Here is a 27,490-nt window from a genome sequence, read left to right on the forward strand (position 1 = left end):
TGTGTCTGAAGTAGCCTCTTGTTGGTGATGATGAAACATTTTATCGAATTCTATGTTTTCTCCCAATGAGGTCCATGGACCATGGTGATGCATGTGGGATTATGGACCTATAACTGGGCTTGATTCAAGTAATTAAGATGGGCCGAATGATTGTAATAGGCCCAAGTCATCAGCAACCCGTTAACTAACCCTGGGCGACCGATGGCTGTCACGTAGGACTCCATGTGGATCGTGGCTCTTAGCCGTCCGATTGAGGAGTGTTTCTTTTGTGAGACTTAAGTCTCTAGCGACGGTTTGTGTCTCTCATTCACTGACCTAACCTATTACATGGATACTCCCAAATAATGAAATGTATACTACGTTGTGGGACAAATGAAGCAATTCTATTATAGAGCCAAGTACCGAACATATACTCAATGGTGAAGACGGATTACATTTGAATAGGATTGATAAAATATGAGCAATAAAATAATTTTAGGAATAAATAAAAACTATCCTTCATTTCCTATGAAGATGATCGATAAATTTTTTTAGATTGTTGCAAGACTTTCCACCATCGGCAACACTCTTGCTACACAATTCCTTCAATTTCAATGCGTTTTCCTTGAACTTGTTCTCAGAAAAAAGCATGTCAACTTTGGTCTTGATTTCATATCTAGATCTAATACCCTCTTCATCAAAATCAATTTTCAATCCAATCCCCCACTTTTCACAAATGTACCTCTCATTATGCAACTGGTCGGCGAAATAGGACCAACATAAGAAAGGGACCCCATTGCTCACACCTTCAATAGTCGAGTTCCATCCACAGTGTGACACGAAACATCCAATGGATGGATGCGAAAGGACTCTATTTTGAGGCGCCCATTCCACCGTCATCCCGAGCCCAGTCCCGAACCCAGGAGGGTAAACGACCCGCGACCCGTTGGCAAGATCGGGCCTGACAACCCAGAGAAAAGCCCGGCCCAATAGCTGAAGCCCGAGAGCCAACTCATCCAACTGCTGCTGAGAGAAAACTGCTAAACTTCCGAAGGAAACATATACCACGGATCTATCTACTTGGGAATCTAACCAGCGTAAGCAGGATGAATCTTCAGAGAAGAAATTGGTTGACTTGACATTGTTGGAGTCGAGTAAATTTAAGGGCCCGATTGGAAAGACGTTCGGGAGCAACTCGGAAGCTGTAGGTTCGAGCTCATGACAAGAATTGCAAAGCCACCACTTTGCCTTACTAGCTTCTTTGTATCCTTTTACAGCTTCGAATAAGACCTTTTCCGTTTGTAGGTCGTCGGAGAAACACCATGGAAGCTCATCTTTCCTCCAAGAAGGTATATCATTGGAAAGGCTAATTGCATCCCCGTTTTGGAGAGATCCTGCACTTAATTTGTTATAGGATCATCGACTATCATTAGTTTGATATTTTCTGGCTATGAGCTAAGCCTCACACAAACTTGTTCTTGAGTCGCTCTCAAAAATCTCAAACTAATTGGGATTGGACAACAGTTTATTGCTTTCGACATAGTAATCAAACATAATTCGCATAAGACAGTAATAATATTGATATAAAAACAAAAGGGATGATTAAGTATTAGTACCATTTGTATTGAGAACTCCTTGCTCCAAGAGTTTGGGAGCGTGAAGCAAGACGGCCAAGCAGGCGACGGAAGGGGGCGAGAAACCGACAGGCTCGGCTCCCATCTTATCTGCAATGTCGAAAATCCATGAAAATGACATGTCAGCAATGAGGCAGGTAACCTTCTCGTTAGGATTGGAGGAGTTGATCCTTTGAATCAAATCCATTAATGTTTGCGGCATTGTCTTTGGGAGAGTCTCGAGCAGCGTAAAGGGGTTGTTTGGGTCGTCTTCAGGAGTGAGACCGTCGGGGACGGTTTCCATCACTATGTTGTTATCGGAATCATCTTCATCGTGCAGCTGTTGAGGGGATGCGGAAAGTATTTTGTGATGGATAGACTCTACATTGACAAAGGTAACTTTAATGCCGTGTTTGGCTATTTGGCGACAAAGGCTCATGAGCGGCTTCACGTGGCCTTGGGCCGGAAGTGGAACGGCCAATACATGAGGTTTGTTGCCGCTTACCGCCGCCATCGGAGCTCCTTCTTTTCATTTCCTGCCTACTTGTCGGACATGGATGTAAAGAAGCATAATGTGGTTCAAAATTCATATCAACTTTTAACCACAACAAAAAAAATGAGAAGGATATCATTTTGTGATACCACTCTGTCCATTCTTGTCATCTTCTGCAAATAGATGAAAGACTGATATCATATCTCTTTGGCTTCTTTGTTTTTTATTACCAAGTATGTCATCTTGCAATAAAATATTGGGCAAAATGATGTTGGGCAGTTGCAATCTTTATTTAACTGCTGTTAATTCAATATGTAAGAAAAATTATGTTTTAGCTAGAGTCAACAATAAAATTCATCCTTCATCTCATCTCCGAAGATGATCAACAAATTTATGTCTTAGCACATACCACAGTCACAGATGACCAAATATCCAATCTTGAAACCTTAATTGACGAAATCTTTAGAGTAATCTACCAATATAACTAAACCAACAGAAATATCAATCCTCAAAGGATTGAAGAACGGAAGAGCAATCGAAACACAATTAAAGAACCTCAGCCAACGTCGACTTTAAGAGAGGGGAGAGAAACTTTGAAAGGTAGAGACGTCGAGAAGCCAGACCACCAGAGATCTTGTCGGCCTTCGTTTAATCACAGTACCATAGAGATCCACCACACAGCCACGAGCAGCAATAACACACCATGCACCGGCACCTCTCCATACAAGATGACGCGACCACAGCCAAGCTACTGCCTTCGTACGTCGCTGTTGTAATGCACAAATACACAACACAGCCCCAGGCATGGTTAACTTCAACGCATTTTTCATTTCCAAAGATTATATCTCGAGATCTTACTGGTTTCAAATTCAATGGGCTTATTTTCGTTTCAGCTATCTCCACTACATCAAGACACAACACAAAAGCATGAAAAACAGAAATAACTCGAGAAAAAAACATCATACTTTAACTTAACAAAGATGAAGTCAAGTTATAACCATGTATTCAACGTATTCATATTAACATAACATAAGATTAGGATATATGATAATCCAAACCCAGTCATCCATCAACTGATGATTTGAGGAAAAACTTCTTACAGACAAACCTACTAAAGCCATCAATCCTCTTCAGTCCTTCTTCTTATCTTTCAGCGCCCTCGGAATCTTGCTCAAAACTTTAGCATCAAATACTGCATACTGTTTCTTGAACTCAGCCAAGGCCTTCTCACCATAAAAGTTCACCTTGTCCTCATACTTCTCGTACAAGATAGGCACGCTGAATGCCATTACAGTAACTGTCGATGAGCAAAAATTGCATGAAAACCAACTCAATATGCAAGACAAAATTTCATGAGAGCTTCAGTTATTACCTGTGTAAAGAAGTGTCAAGAAGTCGCAGCAATCACCCACCAAGGATAGAACCCACAAGCCAGCAACAACCTGCTTGACTAAACCATAAAGAATAGCAGTCGATCAATACAAAATCCTCCGAGAACAAATAAGCTTTACACAAGCTACCTTTTGCGGCCTAATTGTCTATGGAACACATTAAGTAGCTTTAACGAACATACAACAATATCCAACTGGCATGTATATATCTTTACGCAGATCATTCTCTACCTAAATTCAGTTACTCAGTACTAACTTGCATTGGCTCATTGCATATGAAACGCATTAAGCAGCTTCAACAAACATACTTAAATATTCAACCGAATATATATAGCTTATAGTAGATCATTCTCAGCCTAAATTTAGTATATATAAAACAGCTGGCAATTTGTTTCTCGGATATGGTAACAAAATAGACTTCCTATCTTGAATGAAGAGTATAAAAGTATAGAAATGAAACTAGCATTGAACAGTACATACCGATAGGAACTTCTTCAAATCCTTTCCAGATGCAATGTCCCTCAGAACTGCAAAGCCTCGATTAATTTCAATCCGCAGTGCAGAGGCACACTTCATTACAGGCTCCTCTGGGATAATCACTTGAGGGATATGCGGTGCAGATCTACAGAAACAACGCAAAGTAAGAAACGGAATGCAGATAGCACCAATTCAGCCCTACCACATTAAAAAGGATTACTTGCAGCAGCTCACTTCTTTATGAAGGTGTTCGCGCTCGACCACAAGAAGAGACCCACGAGGCCAAGCATCAATCCATGACAGAGCAACGTGAGAAAATGGTACTCGAGGATATCAAACAAGACATAAGCAGCAGTAGCTCCACCAAGCACTCCAGCTGAAACCTTCTTGTTCCTCCATAGGAAAACATCAGCAGCTGCCCACCCATTAAAGCTCAAGTCATAATGCATGATGATTACCTTAAAAGAAATCACATAATGTGTGCTAGCTCATCTAATATTTGAATGAAGATATAAAGTTATTAGCATCCATAAAGCAGGTTTTCTGTGCAACCAAATCTGTCATCCCCAGCAATAAAACTCTCAATACACTACCAAAAATGAAATAACCATAAAAGGCAAGTTTGAACTGCGCATCTCAAAATAGGGCGAAAACCCCCAAATTTTAACAGAATAAAAAACTAAAAACCCAAAATCTCGAGGAGTAACACTAACAGGCCTTCTTCTTCCCCAATCAGTAAGAAGAAATGTAAATTGTGGAAAGGTGAAATCTCAAAAGAAACATAGAAACGTAAATAATGAAATTACTACTAAATACCTCATTTTTATCAAACTCAACAAAACAAAAAGAAGAAAAAGAAGCTAAAATTGTGGAGTTGGAATAGATACGTTTGCCGCCGCCAAAGACTTTGTGAACAGGCTTCTCCCGGCCGAAGAGGCGGTAGACTTTTTCTTTCAACGACTTCGTCTTCTTCTTCTCGTCACCGGAATCAGAGGACGACGCCGACGAATCGCGATTATGAATTTTGTCGACGATTTTTTCCATCAGAGACTCCTCCTTCTCCTCTTCCTTGTGACGTTCATGATCCCCCATCACAGCTCAAGCAGAATCAGAGGCTGAAGATTCAAGTAGATTCCAATTAGGTGTACGTGGAAAACTTAGCTTTAGCTCGAGGAGTTTAGAAGAAAGAGTAAATGGCGTGGATAGATGGGGAGATGACATGCCCAGGGTTAGTAAATCGGCGGTTTCGAACTGTTTCCAGAAATGTGGAACCGGAACCGAACCATGAGGCTATTTCATGGTTCCGGTTTCAGTTCGAAAACTGGCGGTTCCGGTTCCGGTTCCGAACCGCTGGTTTTCGGACGGTTCCTCGCGGTTCCGGTTCGGTTTGTCGGTTTTGGCGGTTTTTTTTTTTGGCTATGTAATTTGGAAATTTTGAATTATACAATAAATTGAAACAAGACAATGGATAATTTAAATTGAAATAAAACGAATAAGGTGAAAATTATAAAAGGCTAAACGGAATACCAGAGAAAATGTGGTGGTTTGGTGGATGCACTGTCAGGTCTGTAGGGTACCAGCAAGAAAAGTAAATGACAAAAGTAAAAAGTAACTAAAAAGCAAAAGTGGTCCCAAACTTGGATGTGGATGTTGTCTTCTTCAACAAGTATGCACATGGATGTGGATGTTGTCTTCTTCAACAAGTATGCACAAAATCAAACAAACTCAGATTCCATGGATGACTCTTACAGATTAACAATTTCACAATTTAGATCCACAAATTAACACTCTAAAATTCGAAGATTAATCGAGTGAAATCAAGAATTACACTTACTGGGCGACATGCAAGGTGACAGAATTCACGTAAACTCGGATTTCACACTTAATCACTTCGGAAACTAAATCTAAACAACAAACTTAACTAACAATCTCAGATCGAGCAACTCCAAATGAAATCATGCTTTCAACACTTAGAAATTATCGCGACAACTACATCTAAGCTACCTAGGCAGAATGAAACAAATTCAAACCGAAAGAGATGCATAAAAACAACTTCATTGCATAAAACGTTTGGATCCCAACAAAACACTTCAAAAGATAACAAGTATTGAAAATGCAACAGATCCAACGAAAGGAAAACAAGTAAAGATTAACTAGGAAGGCAAATAAAGATTGTTTTGCCACTCCGGGCGATGAAACTGCTACGACTACGAAATGAACTGGCTGAAACGATGGAAGGCGATTCTCCGGTGGACTTATGGAACTTCAGGTGACCATGGCTGTGGTGAGGGAAGAGAAGATTTTGGACGATGCTGAAAGAATTTATCTACCGAGAGAGAGGACTCTAACTAAGTGTCAATCTTGATGCTCATTCTCTCTCCAAGTGGCTTCCTTTTATAGGGAGGTCTGCCCTTGCTTTTTAGGGTAGACTCTCTTTGTGAAATGACTCTTTTGCCCTTGTTTGTGGTTGATCCTTCCCAGCAATCCTTTTTCTCTATCTCGAGCCTTTTTGGCATGCATCCTGGTCAGTATTGCACCTTTTTGGCGCTTTTTTTACCTGAGTTATCCGAACCCTTACGTACTGACTGGTATCCTTTCCCTGTACACTTTAGCAACTATTTTGCAGATATAATCCAATTAAGCACGTTATACTGACCAGTAACCGAGGCCTAGAATGCAACTTATCAATATTCCATCTTGAAGTTGTCATCTCAAATTCTTCAAATATTTTCGTTGCCTTCACTCCTTTTCATTTTTCCTTTTACTATTTTATTTTATTTTCATTTCCTCCCATTCTTTTCGTTGTTTGGTCATTTTTTATTTAAAATAAATACTGAATGTTTTAATTAAAATGTCAATGTTTAATTTACATGTTTTATTTTTAGCAGTCACAAAACATTTTAATAATATGTTTCTTACTTTTTCAATAATTTATTAATTTGACAATTTTAAAGTTAAATATAAATACAACAATCAAGAGAATTATTTATTGATATGTTGTAGTGTAGGGAATTGGGAAAATATTAAAAGTGAAACGATTGCTGATGTGATTAATTGAGTAGAGTTTTGCAAAAATATTGATTATTTTGAATTTAAAACAAAAAGGTATTATCGAATTGTGTCTGTAGATAATCTAAACCTCCATTTTGAAAGTTTGAAAAGAGGCAATGAAAAATTGAGTTGCTACCGTACTAATTAATTATAGGCATGAGACTAAAATCACACACCACACCTAGTCCCAAACAATGTGGATTCCTGCGTTATTAGCAGTCATAGCTTTTGCTTGATTTCTCAGTGCAAACTACACTCAAATTACAAATACAAAATTATGATCTAAAATATCAATATTTCAACAGAACATGTCGTCTCTAAAATTATGATCTTAAGATCGCATTTCTGATCCAAGTAGAGCGAAAAATCTGAAGCCCTTGGTTGGCAGCAAGAGGCCTCTCATCACATACACACAGGCTCAGATGTAAAATTTCATCACCTGCAGCTCTATATAGCTTTTACATGTCTTTTATCAACCGCTCAACCTATGGTATGCTCTACAATATATGAAGTACTACAATAATCAGGTTCTACACATACAAGGTGTCCCAGATGTCATAGTTGGGGAAAGTTTCTTCTGGTAGTGCAGTTCGAGTCTGGTGGGTCGTGATCACATCTTCTACAAATGTGGCCCAGCCCATGTAAGGGTCTCCTAAAGATTTGGACATATGGATTTTAGGTGGTGACCTACATACCTCCGGTTCCCTATGATTAGTTTAGCAAAGTTTCCACCATGTGTCATGACAAAGACATCAGACTTTAAACAGACTAAAAAGTCTAGAGCCGCCAAACTGGTCACATACCAAATATTCATTTTAATATACAAAGGGTAAATCTATAGCAATTACTATTACTTTAGAAGTTCTGGTTTCGGGAACTAGCAACTGGATAGTGCATGTCACTTACATGAAAGGATTAGAATTGCCTGTCCGATTTCTCATTCTTGATACAAGTGAATCAGCCATATTTTCAATTTCAGGAAGAAACTTCAAGACAGGTAGGTCATGTCAACACTAACACATATACTGTCTTTGATGTAAGAACACGTCAATTGAAACTAACAACTCACCCCAGTCTATCCACAAAAGGTTTCAAGTCCATTATCTTCTTTTCTTTGACCCGAGGCAAAACATTGTCAATGTAGAACTGAGCCGGATCATACTTTGGAATGTTTTTTACAGTACGCCTGTCATGAGTATATGCCAATAAAGTAAGATCCACAAGCAACAAAACTGTCACTGTGCATGATATTACAACCAAAAGGATCAGTGAAGTTCATCAAATGCTAATGTTTTTGCTTCTAGTTACAATGAATTACTGAAAAACCTTGGTGCATAACTGCATATATAAAACACCATTGCTAAGTATCTCAATTTAACTCCTTTTTGCATCCTAGACAACACAACCTATGCTAACAATGGACAAAAAAGCACTAAGTGTATGTTTTCGAGCAACTACTGGATAAGAATAACTCCATAGTTATAAATATGGAAAAACTAAGATTCCATTTACTTATCAGATGTTTAAAGTAAGAGAAATTATTACAAACGCTCAGCAAATTTTCTTTAGATGGGAGCCAGGTGGGCCATTGTTTAATCTTTCAAAGGTCAGTAACATATTTACAGAATTGGTAAGCAATTAAAAAACCAAACCTTATACTAGAAAACAGCTCTGCTTTATCTGAAAACCATTCCGGGATATCTCTGACAATTGTAACATCATCTTTCAAGTAGTCAATAAAATGATATACATCAAATATATCATCGAATTTCCTGCAGTCATAAGGTTAATAATAAGTGACCCTCTGTAGTAACGGAATAATGTACATCAAATTTGTCCTGAAGTTTTCCACAAACAGCTATGCATTATAAACATAGAATCCTACTACAGAATTTACATCACATTGCAAAATGAGTGTTGGTGTTTCCTAAGCCAGGAAGGAGTCTAACAGTAAGAAGTAAGAACCCATCATCAACTAGAACATGACTAAAATAAAAGAGATTTAAGTATTAACAGCAGCAGGCTTGATAGAGGTTACAATGGAAAGATTCAGAAACCAGAATATTGCATAGCCAGTGCATTAAACTTCCAAGTATATCAAGATGGCTAAAAATTAGAGGAAGCATTTTAGGAAAGGGCAAATTTTGTGTTCGTGTTATTTTCTGCCCAGCCCAGAAAGAAAGCCTAAGAAAGATCTAGAACGCATTTGGTAGCAGGCTGGCAGCATAACACATCTGTTGAAATAGTTATGAATCTAAGCCAAGTATTCGAAATCAAAGAGTACTCCACGATCCATGCAATATCATGATAAATGAAGAAATTTCTAAAACAATCTTAGCAGCATAAAACTGACTGCTATCAAATGGAGGAAATCAGTTGAATGGTCAACAATTTTTTAAAGTCAAATAATTAAATGTGGCAGCTGAACTATGATCCAAATAATGTCTTTCATAACAAAAAACATGATGCAAAAGATGGTTTTAAATTTTCTACAAGAATCGCTTACAGCAATTCTTTGCCGGTTAAGACCGCCCTCTGCATGAATAAATATATAACCACTTGTTGAATTCTCAAATGGAAGATCTGCCAGGGAAAGAAAAAGGTCATTATATGTGCAAATATTGACAAATGCGCATTTCAAAAAGTATCTTAGGAAATCCCATACTATATATTCTACAAAATAAGATAAGTATGCAGTTCACTGTTAAAGTTTCACTTAAGCAGACAGCACATTATTTTACAGCGGTAGAAGATAACACAGTTTTCTGCTTTTACTAACCATCAAGAAAGAAGAGTTGTAACCTAATCCTCGAACCATAACAAATGGCAAATAAAATCATTGGAAGGATGCACATGGTAGAATTCATTATTACTACCTCCGTCCCTGAAAATTCGTCCCAGTTTTCCATTTTCGTCCGTCCCCCAAAATTTGTCCCATTTCACTTTTACCATTTTTGGTAGTGGGTCCCATATTCCACCAACCCATTCCTACTCACATTTTATTATAAAACCAATATATAAAAGTAGGTCCCACAATCTACTCACTTTTTCACCTCACTTTCCATTATATTTCTTAAAACCCGTGCCCGGTCAAACTGGGACGAATTTTGGGGGACGGAGGTAGTATATAGAAACTGCACCAGATTTATGATTTTTGTTCAGACATCCATCCACATATTTGAGTACCTAAAATTACACCCTCGCGTCTTTCTGCACAAGGTTTCCATGATGTAGTGGCTGAATAAGGATTTTCCCAGAGTGAGGGTGGCTCCTTAACCTGCTTATAATGAAAGTAATGCTATTAAGAAAACACAAAATGTTAAGAAGAGGAAATGACAGAGAAGTGGATAACCATTTTAGCTTACACGAGGGCACTGAAGAGTAATGCCATCTTTTTTGCACAAATAAGGCGCATTCTGCAGCCAATGCGGAAAGCAGAGTGATTAGAGCTTGAAGGAAAGGAATCATAAAGTACGAAACTTCTAGAAACAAAAACTAAGGGTTTTTTCTTTTTTCATTCTAGACTACAAATAACATTCTTCGAGTGTACTACACTTTTTTTTTCAGCTTTGGGAGAGACCCTTTAATGAAACGCATGATGCGTCTTCGTGGAAGACGCATGAGAAATATCCGTCGTTGATTTTTGTATTTTTTATTTTGGGTGACGCATTAGCATCATGCGTTAGAGCATCCGCAACGGTGGCACCGTAACCCGCGTCCATCCTCGCCAGCGCGAATACGCATGAGAAATATGCGTCGTTGATTTTTGTATTTTTTATTTTGGGTGACGCATTAGCATCATGCGTTAGAGCATCCGCAACGGTGGCGCCGTAACCCGCGTCCGTCCGCACCGCTGGCACGGACGTGTCTCGCCGCTGGCACAGCGCCGCTCGATGCATCGAGCAGCGCCGTGCCAGCGAGCAGGTGACGTGGCGGCACGCGATTGGGCAACGGCATAGCCGTTGCCTTTGAATATATTTTTTTATTTAAAATTCGTTATTTAATTATAAATAATGATAAAAAAAAAATTATTTTCCAAATCCCAAAAATATTTCCTTTTTTTTGCCCGTTTTTCTGAATTTTTTGGAATTTTTTTCCCCCCCAAAATCATCTATAAATACACACATTCATCATCCATTTATCACATCAAATCATCTCTCATTCATCTCTCATTCATAATTCTCATACAAACTATCAACACATTCATCCCTCACTCAAAACCTCAAATGGATTTCACCCATCTCATGGCGGAATCGGAGCACGAAAAACAAGAATACTACGAACAACATCGTGCCGCTTACGAAGCATATGTCGCGGCGAATACCCCCGCTCCTCCTCCTCAACGAACTAGATCAACTCGCCGCTACATCCATCGGGACCGGGAGGGAGCCCACGAAAGGCTCGTTGCCGACTACTTTGCCGACCAGCCGCGGTTTCCGGCAGATTACTTCAGGCGCCGTTTTCGCATGTCAAAGCGCTTGTCAACACATTGTCTGCACGTGTTGAATTCTTCCAAACAGGTCCAGATGCAGCCGGCCATCAAAGTATCACGCCGTTGCAGAAGTGTACGTGTGCCATCCGACAACTCGCTACTGGGCAAACGGCCGACATCTTCGACGAGTATTTGCATATCGGTGAGTCCACTGGAATCCTTTGTCTAAAGAATTTTTGCGAGGGCGTTCGTTCAGCCTTCGGGGATGAATTCCTTCGGGTACCCACCACCGATGATTGCCAACGGTTGCTTCGTCTTCACGAATCAGTCCATGGCTTTCCCGGAATGCTTGGCAGCATTGACTGCATGCATTGCAGGTGGAAGAATTGTCCGACTGCTTGGAGGGGGCAACACTTAAGCGGTCACAAAGGCGGCGGCCCAACACTTATCCTTGAGGCGGTCACCGACCACCGCCTATGGATTTGGCATGCATATTTCGGCGTTGCCGGAGCCAACAACGACTTGAACGTGCTCTGTTCGTCACCCCTCTTCAATGATGTGATGAATGGTGTAGCACCGGCGATCGACTTCACCGTCAACGGAACTACATACCACATGGGTTACTATCTCGCCGATGGTATCTACCCAAGGTGGTCGACTTTCGTGAAGACGCTCAGCAACCCGCACGACCCGAGACGGGTTCTTTTTGCGCAGCGTCAAGAGTCCGCGCGGAAAGACGTCGAAAGGGCCTTCGGAGTCCTTCAAGCCCGATTCAATATTGTGAAGGCCCCGGCTCGGCTGTGGTACGTGAATAATATCGCCGACATCATGTTCACGTGTATTATCTTACACAACATGATTATAGCCGACGAAGGGCTGATGGCGGCTAGCTTCTACGACGAGGATGAAGCCGGAAGCTCAACAGCAAGGTCTCCCCCACGCCGAGGTGAGCATACGACGGTTGGCCAGAGGATCGAGACAGGGCACACAATACGCAATACCCGAACCCATATTCAGCTACAAGAAGACCTAATCAAACACATGTGGGCGAAATTCGGCAACGAGTAGTGGTTTTTTTAATTTTTAGTTCTTTAATTATGTAATTTTTAATTTTTAGGATTTTAATTATGTCGTTTTTATTTTATTTGTCATTTGTAATATTATTTATGTTTTTTAATGAATTTTAGTATTATGGAAATGTTTTTGTTTAATTGAATTTTAAATTAATTGTGCTCGTGCTTGCAGAAGAGCAGAGCTGTGGGTGTTGTGCTTTTGCCAGAAAGCAGGCAGAAAAAGTGGGGCTGAGCCAACAATCGTACTGCTGGCAAGAGCATGGTTATGGATTCTCTTAGGGCACCCGCAACGCTGTGCCGTTGCGGTTCCTATGCCGTTCCGGCGGAACGGTTCCGCGGCGGCACGCGTTGCAGGTGCCGTTCCGTCGCCATTCCGTGCCGCCCCCGTTCCTATGCCGTGCCGCGTTCCGTTCCGAAGGAACGCGGAACGAAACATTCCGCCACGCGCCGAGGCGACGTGGCGGCCTCCCATTCGACGCGTGAAGCCCACTCGCTGCCCCGCGAGTGGGCTTCGTCCCGGGTGACGTAATAATTCAATTTTTTTTAAAAAAATACGAATTTAATAAAAAAAAATTTTTGCAACGGTAATGTGACCGTTTTTTTATATCCGTTTTATATTTTTTTTATTTTTTATTTATTTATTTACTCTATAAATACTCCTATTTCATACTCATTTCAATCACAAACACACATCTATTCCTCTCTATTTCCACCCCAATTTTCATCTCAAATCAACTCTTGTAATTTTTTTAATGTTGTGTGTTTTTTAATAAAGTGTGTTTATTTTTTAATAAAATGTGTTTATTTAAATTGAATTGGGTTGGAAATAAAAAAAATGAAATTGAATGAATAGTAATTTAAGGAACGGTTAAGGAACGGAGGGTTGCAGGTTCCGTTCCTTAGTTAAGGAATGGAGTAAAAAAGTACAGTGGGGCCCTCAAATAGTGGTTTAAGGAACGGTATAGGAACAGCGTCGTGGATGACCTTACTTCCTTTTTAGGCGTCCCAAGTTACTCCCTCCGTCCCGCACTACTCGCACTTATTTCCTTTTTAGGCGTCCCAAGTTACTTGCACTCTTTCCATTTTTAGTAAAAAATTTCTCCTACAGCCGTTATTTTTGACTTTCCTATACACTCATTCCTTAATCTCCGAGCCGAAAAGGAAATGAGCGAGTAGCCCGGGACGAAGGGAGTATTTAATAATTTAGATGAGATTTGACGTCTGCCGCCCCTAAATTGATTGCTGGTGTGAGCGACTTCCACGTCATCAATAAGCTCATTGAATTTTTTTTCTCTTTCTTTATCGCTCTCCATTTTTGTTCCTTCTAAAATACAATTACTTTCTCTCAGAGATTAAGTAATCATAGAATTTTGCAGTTATCTTTGTAATTCTTTCTTGTGCAAATATGCCTCCTGTGTTTCGTATCTTTGAAGTAAGAACTTAAATGCAATTTGCAACTTCCCCCTTCATCAATTGGCAATCGGAAATTAGCAATTGCAACAAAATCGCACTACACCTTCTTCTGCTAAAGTAATTAATATATCTACAATGCTGGAAATGTATATAATTGCATTGATTGCATGAAATTAAGCTATAATTGAGTCCGATTTACAAAATTCGATGAGAATCGCGATGCTGCAATTGGTGGAAATCGCACACAAGTTTTCAGGGTTTTGTATGATGAATTCGACAGCTATGGCAATGCTTGCTCAAACACACGCGAATCGCCGGAAAAAATGGTCCGGGAGACGTGACAACAGAAAGCTCTCAAATTGAAAAATTATTTAAATTGAGGAAAAAGTTGATTAGTTGATATTCCTCTCGTGATGATGGTGGCGGCAGACATGTCTGCGACGGTGGCGGCAGACATCAAATCTCACAAAATACAAGTTTATTATTTTAAAGGAAGGGACGCATAACGCTAATGCGTCACCTAAATAAAAAATCATCTTCCACAAAGACGATCATGTGTTTCATTAAAAGGGTCTTCATGCGTCTCTTTCAAAGCTGGAACAATAAAAAGTCTAGTACATTGCGGCCGCTATGATCGTCGCCGGAGGCAGCGGCGGAGCTGTGGTCGGACGAGAATGGGGATGAGGCCACAGCGGAGGCAGAGGGGACGAGACGGCGCGATTGCCGATGGAGCTCGAGTGGCGGAGCTCTGCCGTCGCTCTCTTAGGGCTGAACGCCAACTTGGAATTCAAGATGCTGCTCCAATTGGCCTTCGCCTTCGATTTTGTTCCCGTACAGTGCGCAGTTCAGCTCTCAATTGTTTCTGTGTGAGTGTGAGAGAGAAAGGATTGATTCGGAAATGCTGACTCAGCTCACAAAATTTACTGCAAAATCGATAAACAAAATTGAAATATAGCAAAAAATAGTTGAAATCCTGATTAACTGGACTAATTACTCCTTAATAGGAGTATTAATTAAGGCCACAATTAAGAGCCCAAACTATTTTGAAATGGAATCATCTTCTTTCTCCCAAAACCCCTGATCCAATTAGACATGCCCACCGGTTCCGGAACCGGAACCGGCGCAATATTCCCGAACCGGAACCGTCGCAATTCGGTTCGCGGTCCGGTTCAGGTTCAAGATATTTCGAACCGGAACCGTCACCGAACCGGCGGTTCGGGACGGTTCGGAACCGGCGGTTAACCGTGGAACCGCCGGTTCCGGCGCTTAAATCGAGGCAGAGGGATGGGGGCCGGTGCTGATCTTCCAAACCGGTCGGAACCGCCGGTTTTTCGGCAGTTAACCGGCGGTTAACAGGAAAAACCGGCGGTTAACCGCCGGTTTAGTGGCTTTCGAGGCGGCGCGGAGCACGAGGCGACAATGGAGCAGCTTTTGCAGACGGTTCGTTGACCGAACCAGCGGTTTTGGCCCGGAAACCGGCGGTTCCGGCGGTTTTCCGCCAAAACCGCCGGTTTTGTGAAATTTCAAATTTTTTTTTTTTAAATTTCAAATTCGAATTCTTCCATTTTCCCCCTCATTTTTTTTCTATAAATACCCCCCTCTATCCTCATTTACATTCACCCCACTCTTGTGTTAATAAGAGTTTCTCTCTTCAATCTCCCAATTCTCTCTCTTTGTCTCCAATTTCTCATTTGTGCTATTGTGCTTCCATTTAATTACGCAAGTGCTACTCTTATTACGCATTGTTATACACTTATACAGTTATACTTGTATAAAATTTATTTCATTTTCTCCTTATACGTCTCATTTGTGCTTGAATTATGCATTGTCTTGTTCCGATTTGTTGTATAAAGCCAAATTTCAAATTTTAAAAAAAAAATAAAAAAAATAATTGAACCGGCGAAACCGCCGGTTCAAAAACCGGAACCGCCAAAACCGCCGGAAAACCGGCGGTTCCGAACCGGAACCGGAACCGCCCGGTTTTCGAACCGGAACCGGAACCGTGAAATAGCCTCACGGTCCGGTTCCGGTTCCGCTTCCGCCAAAACCGGAACCGGCGGTTCCGAACCGGAACCGCCGGTTTTCGAACCGTGGGCAAGTCCAGATCCAATGCTGATTCGCAGAGCAGCAGCGCTGAGCGCCGCCGTAATCCACCATCTCGGCGCTTCTCCACCGCCGCGCTCCTCCAGAATATTGACGCTCCTCCTATCTTCACCTACCTGGAAGGATTCCCCCGCCCCGACCCAAAATACGACGAAACGATCCACGCGACGCCTCCGGAAAGAGCATCGCCGCCAAGGAGAGGAAGGCCGGCCGCGTTCCGAGCATCGTATTCGACGCGGAGGATGGCCAGCACGGCGGCAACAAACGCATCATTTCAGTACAGAGTAATCAGGTGAAGAAGCTCGTCAATCATTTAGGGCAATCCTTTTCCTCTCCAGGCTCTTTGATCTCGAGGTCCGCCCGGAGTTCGGTTCTTCTGAGGTCGTCGAGAAAGTACGCGTTCTGCCTCGTAAGGTCTGTATTTTGCCACCTTGCGATGCATAAACTTGAAATGTCTTCTGCTTGAATTCATGTACTGTTGTAGCATTGAAATGATTTGTTTTGATTTTGTGAATTGTTGAGATTTCTGTGCTTGAGCTAGCTGGAAATAGCTAATGAACCTTTTAGCAATGAGCTTGAGTTCTGAATTTAGGTAGATATGATTCTGCATCTAATAGTGAAATTATCGATGGTTTGGATGGATAGAAAGGATTATGAGTTGGATTCATAAATTTAGAACATATTTATCATTTCTATAATGCTATTGAGTTTTCGAACTGAACTGGTTGGAGGTTCTTGGGTTATGCACTGATATAATGTTTATTGATAAATATCAGATCCATCTTCATCCGAGCACGGATGTTGTGCTTAATGCTACGTTCATAAGAGCTTCATCAAGTGCATGATTGAAGGTTGATATTCCTCTAGTATTTAGAGGAGATGATGTTTCCCCTGGGCTGAAAAGGATACATTTGAAATCTTATCATTTATTTCCATTTTATGCAAAGTTCACATTTCTCTTCGCTTTTCACATTTCGATAATTTTTGTTTTAAATAGATGAAAGCTAGAATCAGTTGGACTCCATGTAGCCTTGACACTCATGTTTGGGTAGGTATTTTTGGGTTGTTTCTTGCTTACAGTCATAAGCTAGCTGCAGCTGTATCTGTCCGAGCGAGCCTAACCTTTAGATTTTTCCCATGATCTTGACCTGACTTTCTTGATTAAGGAATAATTATTTTCCCCTCCAAAATAATTGGATAAAAGAGTATTACGAGCTAGAAGAACTAAAGTTAATTTGAACTTGGAAAGACCTAAAACTCAAACCTTGAAACATGTTGATGGAGGAAGAAGTTGAATACATGATTAGATTTTAGAATAACTAGACAACATGTAATTCACTGTGATTTGTGTATGGGCAAGGATGGCATTGCTTTTCTGATTCAAGTCTCAATTTTGTTTCACTCCCCCTTGTTGAAGCTTGTTAAGACTGATAAATTTCTGCCACGACACTTCTGCATTTCTACTTACGCCTTGCCAATTGTTCTTATTCTGCAGGATCATCTCTAAACATTATTAAGAGAACTGTTAAGTTTCTCTGTCCTGCAGATATAATACCTCCTTTCATAGACGTTGATTTAAGTGAGCTCGATGTAGGCAGAAGAACGTTGCTGGTAACCTTAACGTTCATCCTGCTCTCAAGTTGCTAAGATCGAAGGATTAAGCTGTTGTCAAGATAATGGGTGCCAGGATTTCTGACCAAAGGAAATCCAAGTAGATTATGAGGTTCCTAATTTAATGTTGGTAGAAAAATCTCTGATTGTAAAAGATCCATTAACTGTACAAGGCAACTCTGCTGATTGATCTTTCCATTTTTGGGTATTGGAAGAGTTGTTTTAGTTTGAACTCTATCTAGGAGCGATGATTTTCTATCATCTACAAAGATGTAGTCACGTCCCCTCGGGACAGAATACTCGCGCAATGTGTTGCAAGCTCCTTGGGGTGATGGGATTCACTTGTTAAAGTTTAATGAAAATTGAATTGGAATATATAGGTGTAAACCAACTTGCAATATATAGATATAAACCAACAAATGATATATTGATGGTACATTCAACCTCAATTTTAAGGAGGAAAAATTGATTAGGAAAATATTACATCAAACATTTGCAGGAACAAGTTTAAACCATTGTGATTCTGGATCTTGATCAGCACAAGTAGGTAAATCAGCAAGATCATTTCCAACACACATACATTTCTTAGTCACAAGCTTAGAATCTGAAGCATTCACTTCCAAGCACAAATATTCCCCCTTCCCATCTTGGGCAGCTAAATGAAGCCCAGAACTTGCTACGATCTTCCACTTGCTCGAACAGTCCTCCGAAACACTAGCCACCGCCCCATCTCCGGCCACCCCGAGGCACCCTGAACTCCCCGCCAACTTGATAGGGCCACCATGTTGGTGTTCATCCCACCGGCTCGCATTTTTGCAGCTAGCCAGAACTATATCATTCCCCACAATTTGCACGCATTGCCCTCTCAAAGGATGGAACATTTTGTAATATGTCTCTTGCTTCGACCCGAAATCTAAATAACAGACAACAATACTAGTATTACATAAAATGTGATATGAGGTTTGAAAAATAGCGATTGTCTTTGTTTTGAACGGAGTTTTCATAAGATTATTTACATTTCAAGAAATTAGAGATTCTCAGATTACTCACCAGTTCAGTCATTCTGTATACGTTTTTGCATCAGAAAATAAAGTTCAAATTAACGTAACAAGAATTTCGTACCTTGATTGATCTGCTGAAGGATTTGCAACCTATTAAGAAAAGTAAGGTTTCTTGGATGATCCCAATTGATATCAACCACTCCATAAGTCTCATCAAGATTAAGTTTGCCTTGTCTGAGTATGTAGCTGCCTTGTAAAGCCCAAAGAGCCCAGTCTACATCGGTCTCGGCCACAGCAGCCAAGAGACAAGTGATGTACCTATTGCCTGCGACGTCATCACCTCTTTCGCTTGCACCGAATTCACTCAGAAAAAGAGGGAAGGAGTTGTTCCCTTGAGTCAAGTAGAGGTAATTGTTTTGTGCACTTTTGGTGATAGCAGCACATAGATTGTTGGTTTGGTCAATCCATCTCTTGGCAGGGATGCCAAATGTGTACCAGTGTGCTTCAAAGACTAATTTGTTGGAGAAATTAACTGCCAAAGGTTTGGAGTTGAGAAATCCGAGGTTGAGGGCGTAGTTCAATCCTGAGACAATGACTAGAAAGTTTGGGCTTTGTGTGTTAATTGTGTTGGCTCCTTGTTGCATGTATTTGTACCAGTCTGCCTCATTCTGTTTGCTGCCTCTTAACTCATTCCTCATGCTCATACCTACAACCTGTTTTATGTATATTTTACAATTAATTAAAGTACTTTAATTGTCCCATTTAAATTGGTAATCTCGGCTCATTATTTCAATAAGCCACTATTTAAATTAAAAATTTATTGCATAACAAACACACCAACATAACTCATTACATGTTACTGAGATAATATGATTTCTCTTCCTATTTTTATTACAGTATGAATATCTCTCACATATTTTTGGGACAAACACACCTACAAAAACTACGTATAGTATGTCTTATATATTACTTAACATTCGTATATCGACCTAGGGCCTGTTGAAATAAGATGAAGGGATTATATTATTTTAATATTTTGAATAAAAATAAATTTTATAGTACTACAACACTATGAATCATAATTAATTTTATTTTTTAAAATTGAAGCTAATCAATACCCTTAACACTGAATTTATTATCCTTTGTAAATTGTTAATTAATATAAGTGTAATTAAATGATCAAATATAACTATATACCCTAATGGGATGGAATAAATCCCTAACTGATTATTACAAAATTACACTAATGCATACAGACATTATAATTCAAGAAACAAACTGAAAGTTAAAACCCCTAGTGAACCTTGCATTTTAAAGATCTAACGTTGAAAGTGAGATATATAAAAAAAATGTCATTTCCTGGTTTGATTAAAAATCCAAACATAACACTAAATTTTAAACATTAAGGAATCAGATTATTTTCCTAGTTAAAATCATGACAAACAAGCATGGCCCAAGAATAATAGTAGTGATTTACTTACCGCATGATGATCCTTGTATGTCGTCGCCACTTGAGCTAGTCCTTGCAACCACTCCATCGGGTCGAAATCCGCGTCCCCGAAAAATCCATTCCCATCGTTGTCCCCACAGCACCAATCCGGTCGGCTAACATGGTTATCCAGCACCACCATCACCCCACTCTTCCCAAGCTCATCAACCACAGCCCTATGAAGCTCAAGCACCGTCATGTTCAAAACCTGAGGATTATTCTTAGCAATGCCGTCTCTCGCGGCCACCAGCTCGTACTTATCCAACGATTCCGAAACCCTAAGGCTTCCGTAATCGGGCCTCGTAAACATATACGTGGCCCAAGTAAACCTCACGCAGTTAAAGCCATATTCACTTATCTTCTTAATTATAACATCGAGTGGCTGCTTTTCTAGGCCTTCCGCGATCATCGGCTGTAAGTGCGCGGCCCAGCTCACGCACGCGAACTTCACGCGATGTCCAGTCGCGTCGTCGACTATCCATCGCGAGTTCGTCGACAGCGTGGCTGAATTGGACAAGGCCACGGCTTGGAGGAACAAAATTGCCAATAAAATGGCAATTTTTGTCACCATTTTTTTTGTGTTATGCTTGAATTAATGTGATTTGACTGTGTTGAGGTTAATTGCTCTTATTTATACAGGATTAACGAGTTTGTTTGAACTGAATGCAGACAATCGGATCTGCTTGTTATTGTGGAAACTAGGTTAACTATATTACTGTAAGAGTTGAATGAAATTACAGGTTACAGATTTCTGAATGAGGTATTATATGCAATTATTACCCTTAATTTAGCTAACAATATATATGGAATTCTAATTATATATATTACGTGGATGAAATCTAGGTTTAGGATTTTATTCATAATATCATTAGTCTGAATACGAATTGATCGTGTGATATTAACTATGAGTTGCTTTGAAAAAGTGCCGATTTTTCATAATCCTATATTGCTGGTGCAGTGGATAGTATTCGAGAAGGATTAGTATTGTTAATTTACTGAGTCATTTCGACGTGGCAATACGGATAATATATCCTCAGTCGATATTTTGGAGTATGCGAAATCTAGCTGATTGAAATTTATTCTGATATGATAAATAATATTTAAAAATACTACTAGTACTCTTGAAAGAAGATGAATTAATATTACTTCAAATTAGTAAAAATCTTAATTAATTACTCCATCAATTAATAGATAGAAATATCTTAAACATTATGAATAGCTAGATTCAATTAAAAAGATGCATGAATTATTTGTAATTCGAATTTTGATGTTTAAGTCGATATTAATGGAGTACTTATGATAGTGACACTAATTAAAATTCTAATGAATTTTAATTATATTGAACTTAATTTAATCTAACCATAAGTCCATTAAGGGAGACATAGTCCAAATCTACTAAGATCCCGAGTTCAAGCCCAATCATAATTCTATAAGTAGAGGAATTAAGGAGAATTAGATCACGGTGTCACACTCTATAAAAATTTCCTCTATGGGATTTAAAATTAATTATTTGTTCTATCTAATTCTTGGATTTGAGAATTTGATAGAAAATTTTTCACTCATTATTCTAACTCAAAAAAAAATGACTAGAAGATCTGAGGCTCATAGTTATTGGTGGAGTGAATGGAGTTGAAAGCACTCGTCTACAACTATATTAATTCGAATCTGTAGAAGCAAGACTAATATTCTACTTTCAAATTTATTTGTGTTATAATTTGAATTAATTTCGTGAATAAAAATATACTATAAAATTTTGAAATTCTTTAAGATCTCGAGGAAAGTGGGGTTTCATCATCTCCCTAGCATGTATAATGTGCACATCTATTTTAAATTATTTTTTAAAATTTTTATTACATATAATTTTCAATATAATATATGTATATATCAGATATAACAAAAGTGTATAAAGCGACAATGTTGGGATTTACGCACACAAGGCTTTCACACACTCAAGAAGATCACACACACACTCACTGTTGTATGAGATCACACAATGCAGAAACACACACACACTCACACTTTGAGTATTGAAGATGATAATCTTGGAGAGAAACTGGAAAACTCTTTATTGATTACACTACTCTAAACTACATACACGGTGAGCTATTTAAAGCTCTACAATCAAGTAGCAACTGCTACTAACTAACTACAAGAAGAATCAAGAAAGCAAAAAGAATAACCGCTACATCTCAGCTAACTAACTGCTGCTCCAACGGCTAGTTCGGCTAGGTTGCTTCTTCCTTCTCGGTTCAAGTCCAAACTCCTTCCTCGGCTCAAGACCGAACTCTTCCTTCTCGGCTCACAACCGAACTCTTCCTTCTCGGCTAGTTCCAGCTCAAAGCCGAGCTTCCTTCTTCTGCCTTCTTCTTCCAACTGAAATGAGCACTCCATTATTACAATTCTCCACCTGAGGGCTCATCTCAGTTCTTGCACAAACATTGATCAATTTCTTGCAATGATCAAACTTGTCTCTACCTAGAGACTTTGTTAGCATGTCAGCCGGATTGTGCAAGGTGTTAATCTTAATCACCTTCACTCTCCCCTTTTCAATCTCATCTCGAATAAAATGCAACTTTATGTCTATGTGCTTGCTCCTTTCATGAAAACCCGGATGTTTAGCCAAGCACATAGCTGAGCTGCTGTCACAATGAATCACCATTGTCTTTTGGTCAAAACCAAAGTCAGAAATCACTCCCTGAATCCAAAAACTCTCCTGTACAGCTGCAGTGAGAGCTATATACTCTGATTCTGTTGTTGATAGAGCAACAACACTTTGCAGACCTGATTTCCAGCTGATTACAGTTCCAAACATGGTGAAAAGATAGCCTGTTTGGGACTTTCTGTTGTCCAGGTTTGCAGCATAGTCTGCATCACAATAGCCCTGCACAACCTCCTCAGATTCACCTTCCCAGCCATTGAAGACAATCCCCCAGTCCTTAGTTGACTTCATGTACCTCAATATCCACTTAAGAGCATTCCAATGCTCCTTCCCCGGGTCTGCCATGTATCTGCTAGTCACTGAGATAGCATGAGCAAGATCTGGTCTTGTACAAATCATAGTATACATAACACTTCCAACCACACTAGCATAAGGGATAGCCTCCATCTCATCAGCCTCTTGCTTAGTTTTAGGGGCCTGCTCCTTTGAAAGCTTAAAACTCTGGGACAGAGGAGTTGATGCAGCTTTTGCATTTTCCATTTTGAATCTCTGCAAAACTTTCTCAATATAGTCAGTTTGCAGCATCCACAGCTTCTTGCAGCCTCTATCTCTCTGAATATGTATGCCTAGGATCTTCCTTGACTCTCCTAGATCCTTCATTTCAAAGCTTGACTTCAGATCTTGTTTAACTTTCTGAATTTCTGTCATAGAAGGCCCTGCAAGTAGCATATCATCCACATAGAGTAATAGGTAGGCAATGGGAGTCTTGCCTGCCTTCTTGATGTAAATGCAATCATCATATTCTGACTTGGAGAAGCCAATCTTCTTCATCTGTGCATCAAACTTCTTATTCCACTGTCTAGGACTTTGCTTAAGTCCATAAAGACTTTTCTGTAACAGGCACACCTTGCCTTCTTCTCCAATCTTCACATAGCCCTCTGGCTGTTCCATGAAGATAGTTTCCTCTAGATCTCCATTTAGGAAGGCTGTCTTCACATCAAGCTGTTGTAGCTCCCAGTCAAGCTGATTCACCACAGCCAATAGGATCCTAATTGAAGTGTGCTTCACAACAGGTGCAAACACTTCATTGAAATCGATTCCCTCCTGCTGTGTAAAGCCTCTAGCCACCAGCCTTGCCTTGAACCTGACTCTATCCTTATCAGTGGTCTCAATCTTTCTTTTAAACAACCACTTACAGTTTACCAGCCTCCTTTCCTTACCATCTGTACTCAGCTTGGATTTGTCCACCAAAATCCAAGTTTTGTTCTTGAGTAAAGACTCTATTTCCTCATTCATGGCTTCAATCCATCTTTCTCTATCTTTACTCTGCATAGCTTCTTTATATGTGAGTGGATCTGCGCCATCAATACTTTCAGCTGCACACAGAGCATAATACACAACATCAGAGAACTTTGTTGGTGGCCTTGTTTCTCTTCTAACTCTGTCCCTTGCAAGCTGATAGTCTCTGATAGAGTCTGATATAGACTCACCAGCCTGGTTGCCCTGAGTTGGAGCCTCTTCTTTATCTGAATCAGACTCACTCCCTGAGTCAATAACTCCACCTGCTCCTAGGCCAACCCCCCCAGGCTCCACCTTGAAGAAGTCACCCTCATCTTCACTGGAGTCCAGCTTATCTTTCAGGTATGGCATCTGATCCTCCAAGAACACCACATCCCTACTCACCAAGACCTTCTGCTTACCGGGCTCAATACACCAGAGCCTATACCCCTTAACACCCCTCTGATACCCCAACATAATACATTTCAGAGCCCTAGCTTCAAGCTTGCTTTGCCTAGCATGAGCATAGGCCACACACCCAAACACCTTGTACTTTGAGTAGTCACTATGAGCTCCATACCACATGTAATCAGGAGTTTCAGATTTCAGGGCAGTAGATGGGCATTTATTGATGAGATAGGCTGCTGTATACACAGCCTCACCCCAGAACCTGCTGCTCAAACCAGAACCAAGAAGTAGGCACCTCACCCTCTCTAGGATTGTCCTATTCATCCTCTCCACAACACCATTTTGCTGAGGATTACCAGGAACAGTCCGGTGCCTCTTCATACCCTTCTCTTTACAAAACAGATCAAACTCAGCAGACAAGAACTCTAGGCCATTGTCTGTCCTTAAGCATTTAACACTTCTACCCTTCTCTAGCTCAACCTCCTTACACCATATCTTGAACTTTGTGAGTGTTTCAGATTTTTCTTTAAGAATATATACCCACAACTTCCTTGTATAGTCATCAATGATAGCTAGATAATACTTTCCTCCACCAATTGAACACACCGGTGAAGGCCCCCAAAGATCACTATGTATGTAGTCTAAAGGGGCTGTAGAAGAGTGAATACCTGTAGGATAGGGTGCCTTCTCTGCTTTTCCAAGTATACACTGCTCACAGGGGTTCATCTTGTTGAAATCTCCAGAGATCAGACCCTTCTTGATGAGTTCTTTCAAGCTTCCTTCAGCTGGGTGGCCCAATCTCTTGTGCCATAGCATTATGGAATCATCTGACACTGCATTGCTTTCTCCATCAACAGCCTTAGCCTTCAGGTAATAGAGAATATGCTCTCTGTCAGCCTCCATCATCACTGCATCTCCAGATTTAACAAACAATTTTCCTTGACTCATCAATATGGTGAACCCCCTCTGCTCCAGCATTCCCAATGAGATGAGGTTCCTCTTCACTTCTGGAATATACCTCACCCCAGTTAGGATCTTTATAGAGCCATCTTGTAGGCTTAGCTTTACCTTCCCTATTCCTCTGATCTGACAAATGTGATTATTACCAAGAACAACCGTACCCGATGCTTCTTGAAGATCATGAAACCAGCTTCTATTGGGGCACATATGGAAGCTGCACCCCGAGTCCATTATCCACCTGTGACTGACCCCACTGTCACTAATATTCATAAGTTGAGCCGGGGGATCAGCACTCTCCACACAATCAGATTGGTTGTGTCCCTCAGAGGCCATCTTTCTCTTCCATGCATGACAATCTTTCTTCAAATGTCCAGGTTTCTTGCACCAATAGCAAGCTCTGGTTTCCTTCTGAGCATCAGAACTTGAGGGTTTAGGGCCCTCAAACTTCTTCTTGAAGTTCTGCTTCTTGAACTTCTTCACATTCAAGGCCTCTGCAGCTTGAACATTGGAGCTTGCAGAGCCTCTGTTGGCTGTCTTCTGGAGTTCTTTGGCCATCAAGGCTGAATAGACTTCTGCATAGGTGATAGGTTTATCTCTTCCATAGATAATGGCATCACTTAACTGGTCATACGAGCTAGGCAAGGCATTCAATGTGAGAATGGCCTTATCCTCATCTGAAATCTTGACATCAACAGATCCCAGGTCATCAATGATCTTGTTGAACTCCTCTAGCTGCTCAATGATGGACCTATCTCCAGAAAAACTATAGGCATACAGCCTCTTCTTGAGATACAGCCGGTTAGCCAAGGATTTGGCCAAGTAAACTTCATCTAACTTGTCCAAGATCTCCACCGCAGTCTTGGCTTCTTGAACTTCCCTCAAGACCTTATCTCCAAGGCACAGAATCACTGCAGAATGTGCCTTGAGCTGCATCTCCTCCATCTTTGCCTGAGCTTTATCATCAAGCACTGGAGCCTTTCCTTTCTCCTCTGGTTTTGCAAGAACTGCGGCCAAGCCTTGTTGAATCAAAACCGCCTTCATCTTCATCTTCCACAGGCTATAATCATTCTTGCCTGTGAACTTTTCTGCATCAAGCCTTGCTGCCATCTCTGAAACCGTTTGATCCTCTGCAAATCAGCTTCAATATCCCTTCCCACAGACGGCGCCACTTGTTGGGATTTACGCACACAAGGCTTTCACACACTCAAGAAGATCACACACACACTCACTGTTGTATGAGATCACACAATGCAGAAACACACACACACTCACACTTTGAGTATTGAAGATGATAATCTTGGAGAGAAACTGGAAAACTCTTTATTGATTACACTACTCTAAACTACATACACGGTGAGCTATTTAAAGCTCTACAATCAAGTAGCAACTGCTACTAACTAACTACAAGAAGAATCAAGAAAGCAAAAAGAATAACCGCTACATCTCAGCTAACTAACTGCTGCTCCAACGGCTAGTTCGGCTAGGTTGCTTCTTCCTTCTCGGTTCAAGTCCGAACTCCTTCCTCGGCTCAAGACCGAACTCTTCCTTCTCGGCTCACAACCGAACTCTTCCTTCTCGGCTAGTTCCAGCTCAAAGCCGAGCTTCCTTCTTCTGCCTTCTTCTTCCAACTGAAATGAGCACTCCATTATTACAGACAATAATTTGAAAAAGTGAAAAAAAAAATCTAAGAAATATTAAAACAGAAAAACATCTAATTTGGGACCGCCGCCGGCAGGAGCAAAAAACAACCAATCTGCCACTTGGATACAACAATTTTGGAACGGGCTATATGTAATTGGTTATTCAAAATTTTGGACATATGAAAGTTAAATTAAAATCGAGGAGATATATATACTGAATTATGCTAGCTACATTTAAGACGGAATACAACAAAAAGAATGGCTAAGTGCATATTCTAATACTATTAAGAATGCTAATTTGTGTCTAATTATACTATCAACGTTTCATAAAATGTCATTACTCTTGATGTCCCAACTAAATTAGGGGACATATATAGTAGCGTCATAAAAAAATAAAAGATTAAAATAATGTGCCCTTA

The 27,490-nt window shown here is 40.3% G+C and overlaps 4 protein-coding genes and 1 pseudogene across 8 annotated transcripts; 1 reads left to right on the forward strand and 4 right to left on the reverse strand.

Moving 5' to 3' along the window:
* Positions 1-457: 457 nt before the first annotated feature.
* On the reverse strand, positions 458-2,295 carry LOC121782750 (UDP-glycosyltransferase 83A1-like). The gene is made up of 2 exons (XM_042180696.1): positions 1,596-2,295; positions 458-1,373 (listed from the first exon to the last, which is right to left on the reverse strand). The coding sequence occupies exons 1-2, from the start codon at positions 2,104-2,106 to the stop codon at positions 499-501; spliced, it is 1,386 nt and encodes a 461-aa protein (XP_042036630.1). The 5' UTR covers positions 2,107-2,295; the 3' UTR covers positions 458-498.
* Positions 2,296-2,414: 119 nt separating this feature from the next.
* Positions 2,415-5,180, reverse strand: LOC121782751 (reticulon-like protein B4). 4 transcript variants are annotated; one of them, XR_006046448.1, is made up of 7 exons: positions 4,841-5,180; positions 4,188-4,368; positions 3,957-4,098; positions 3,458-3,527; positions 3,194-3,382; positions 2,944-2,987; positions 2,415-2,852 (listed from the first exon to the last, which is right to left on the reverse strand). XR_006046448.1 is itself a non-coding variant. In XM_042180699.1 (6 exons), exons 1-5 carry the CDS (start codon positions 5,043-5,045, stop codon positions 3,216-3,218), a joined length of 765 nt encoding a protein of 254 aa, XP_042036633.1. In that variant the 5' UTR covers positions 5,046-5,180; the 3' UTR covers positions 2,415-2,852; positions 3,194-3,215. The 4 variants fall into 4 exon arrangements, 3 of the variants coding, with proteins under 3 accessions (XP_042036633.1, XP_042036632.1, XP_042036631.1); XM_042180699.1 differs by lacking the exon at positions 2,944-2,987; XM_042180698.1 differs by having other exon boundaries at positions 2,415-2,987.
* Positions 5,181-7,322: 2,142 nt separating this feature from the next.
* LOC121781888 (protein PECTIC ARABINOGALACTAN SYNTHESIS-RELATED-like) lies at positions 7,323-10,465 on the reverse strand. Of its 2 annotated transcripts, XR_006046202.1 has the most exons (5): positions 10,370-10,465; positions 10,191-10,281; positions 9,511-9,587; positions 8,657-8,776; positions 7,323-8,190 (listed from the first exon to the last, which is right to left on the reverse strand). XR_006046202.1 is itself a non-coding variant. In XM_042179584.1 (3 exons), the coding sequence occupies exons 1-3, from the start codon at positions 9,609-9,611 to the stop codon at positions 8,070-8,072; spliced, it is 342 nt and encodes a 113-aa protein (XP_042035518.1). In that variant the 5' UTR covers positions 9,612-9,615; the 3' UTR covers positions 7,323-8,069. The 2 variants fall into 2 exon arrangements, 1 of the variants encoding a protein (XP_042035518.1); XM_042179584.1 differs by lacking the exons at positions 10,191-10,281; positions 10,370-10,465 and having other exon boundaries at positions 9,511-9,615.
* A 5,524-nt stretch (positions 10,466-15,989) lies between these two features.
* LOC121781048 lies at positions 15,990-17,944 on the forward strand (annotated as a pseudogene).
* Positions 17,945-18,121: 177 nt separating this feature from the next.
* On the reverse strand, positions 18,122-20,697 carry LOC121781589 (glycosyl hydrolase 5 family protein-like). Its single transcript, XM_042179313.1, has 3 exons — positions 20,119-20,697; positions 18,759-19,350; positions 18,122-18,549 (listed from the first exon to the last, which is right to left on the reverse strand). Exons 1-3 carry the CDS (start codon positions 20,695-20,697, stop codon positions 18,122-18,124), a joined length of 1,599 nt encoding a protein of 532 aa, XP_042035247.1.
* Positions 20,698-27,490: the final 6,793 nt, after the last annotated feature.

The sequence above is a fragment of the Salvia splendens genome, chromosome 20 (genome assembly GCF_004379255.2).
Source record: "Salvia splendens isolate huo1 chromosome 20, SspV2, whole genome shotgun sequence".
In the NCBI taxonomy this organism is placed as follows: Eukaryota; Viridiplantae; Streptophyta; class Magnoliopsida; order Lamiales; family Lamiaceae; genus Salvia; species Salvia splendens.

Bases quoted from the DNA above. Each gene is read 5' to 3' on its own strand.
- LOC121781589 (XM_042179313.1), bottom strand. From the start codon at position 20,697: ATGGTGACAAAAATTGCCATTTTATTGGCAATTTTGTTCCTCCAAGCC. The intron at 19,351-20,118 runs GTAAGTAAATCA...TACATAAAACAG, and splicing joins CATACAAGGATCATCATGCG to GTTGTAGGTATGAGCATGAG. The intron at 18,550-18,758 runs GTACGAAATTCT...TCTGTTATTTAG, and splicing joins CCTTCAGCAGATCAATCAAG to ATTTCGGGTCGAAGCAAGAG.
- LOC121782751 (XM_042180699.1), bottom strand. From the start codon at position 5,045: ATGGGGGATCATGAACGTCACAAGGAAGAGGAGAAGGAGGAGTCTCTG. The intron at 4,369-4,840 runs GTATCTATTCCA...ATGGGTGGGCAG, and splicing joins AGTCTTTGGCGGCGGCAAAC to CTGCTGATGTTTTCCTATGG. The intron at 4,099-4,187 runs GTGAGCTGCTGC...TTGTTTCTGTAG, and splicing joins GCGAACACCTTCATAAAGAA to ATCTGCACCGCATATCCCTC.
- LOC121781888 (XM_042179584.1), bottom strand. From the start codon at position 9,611: ATGACCTTTTTCTTTCCCTGGCAGATCTTCCATTTGAGAATTCAACAA. The intron at 8,777-9,510 runs GTAAGCGATTCT...TTATGACTGCAG, and splicing joins TTAACCGGCAAAGAATTGCT to GAAATTCGATGATATATTTG. The intron at 8,191-8,656 runs GTTTGGTTTTTT...TACTCATGACAG, and splicing joins GAGCTGTTTTCTAGTATAAG to GCGTACTGTAAAAAACATTC.
- LOC121782750 (XM_042180696.1), bottom strand. From the start codon at position 2,106: ATGGCGGCGGTAAGCGGCAACAAACCTCATGTATTGGCCGTTCCACTT. The intron at 1,374-1,595 runs GTACTAATACTT...AATTAAGTGCAG, and splicing joins AGGAGTTCTCAATACAAATG to GATCTCTCCAAAACGGGGAT.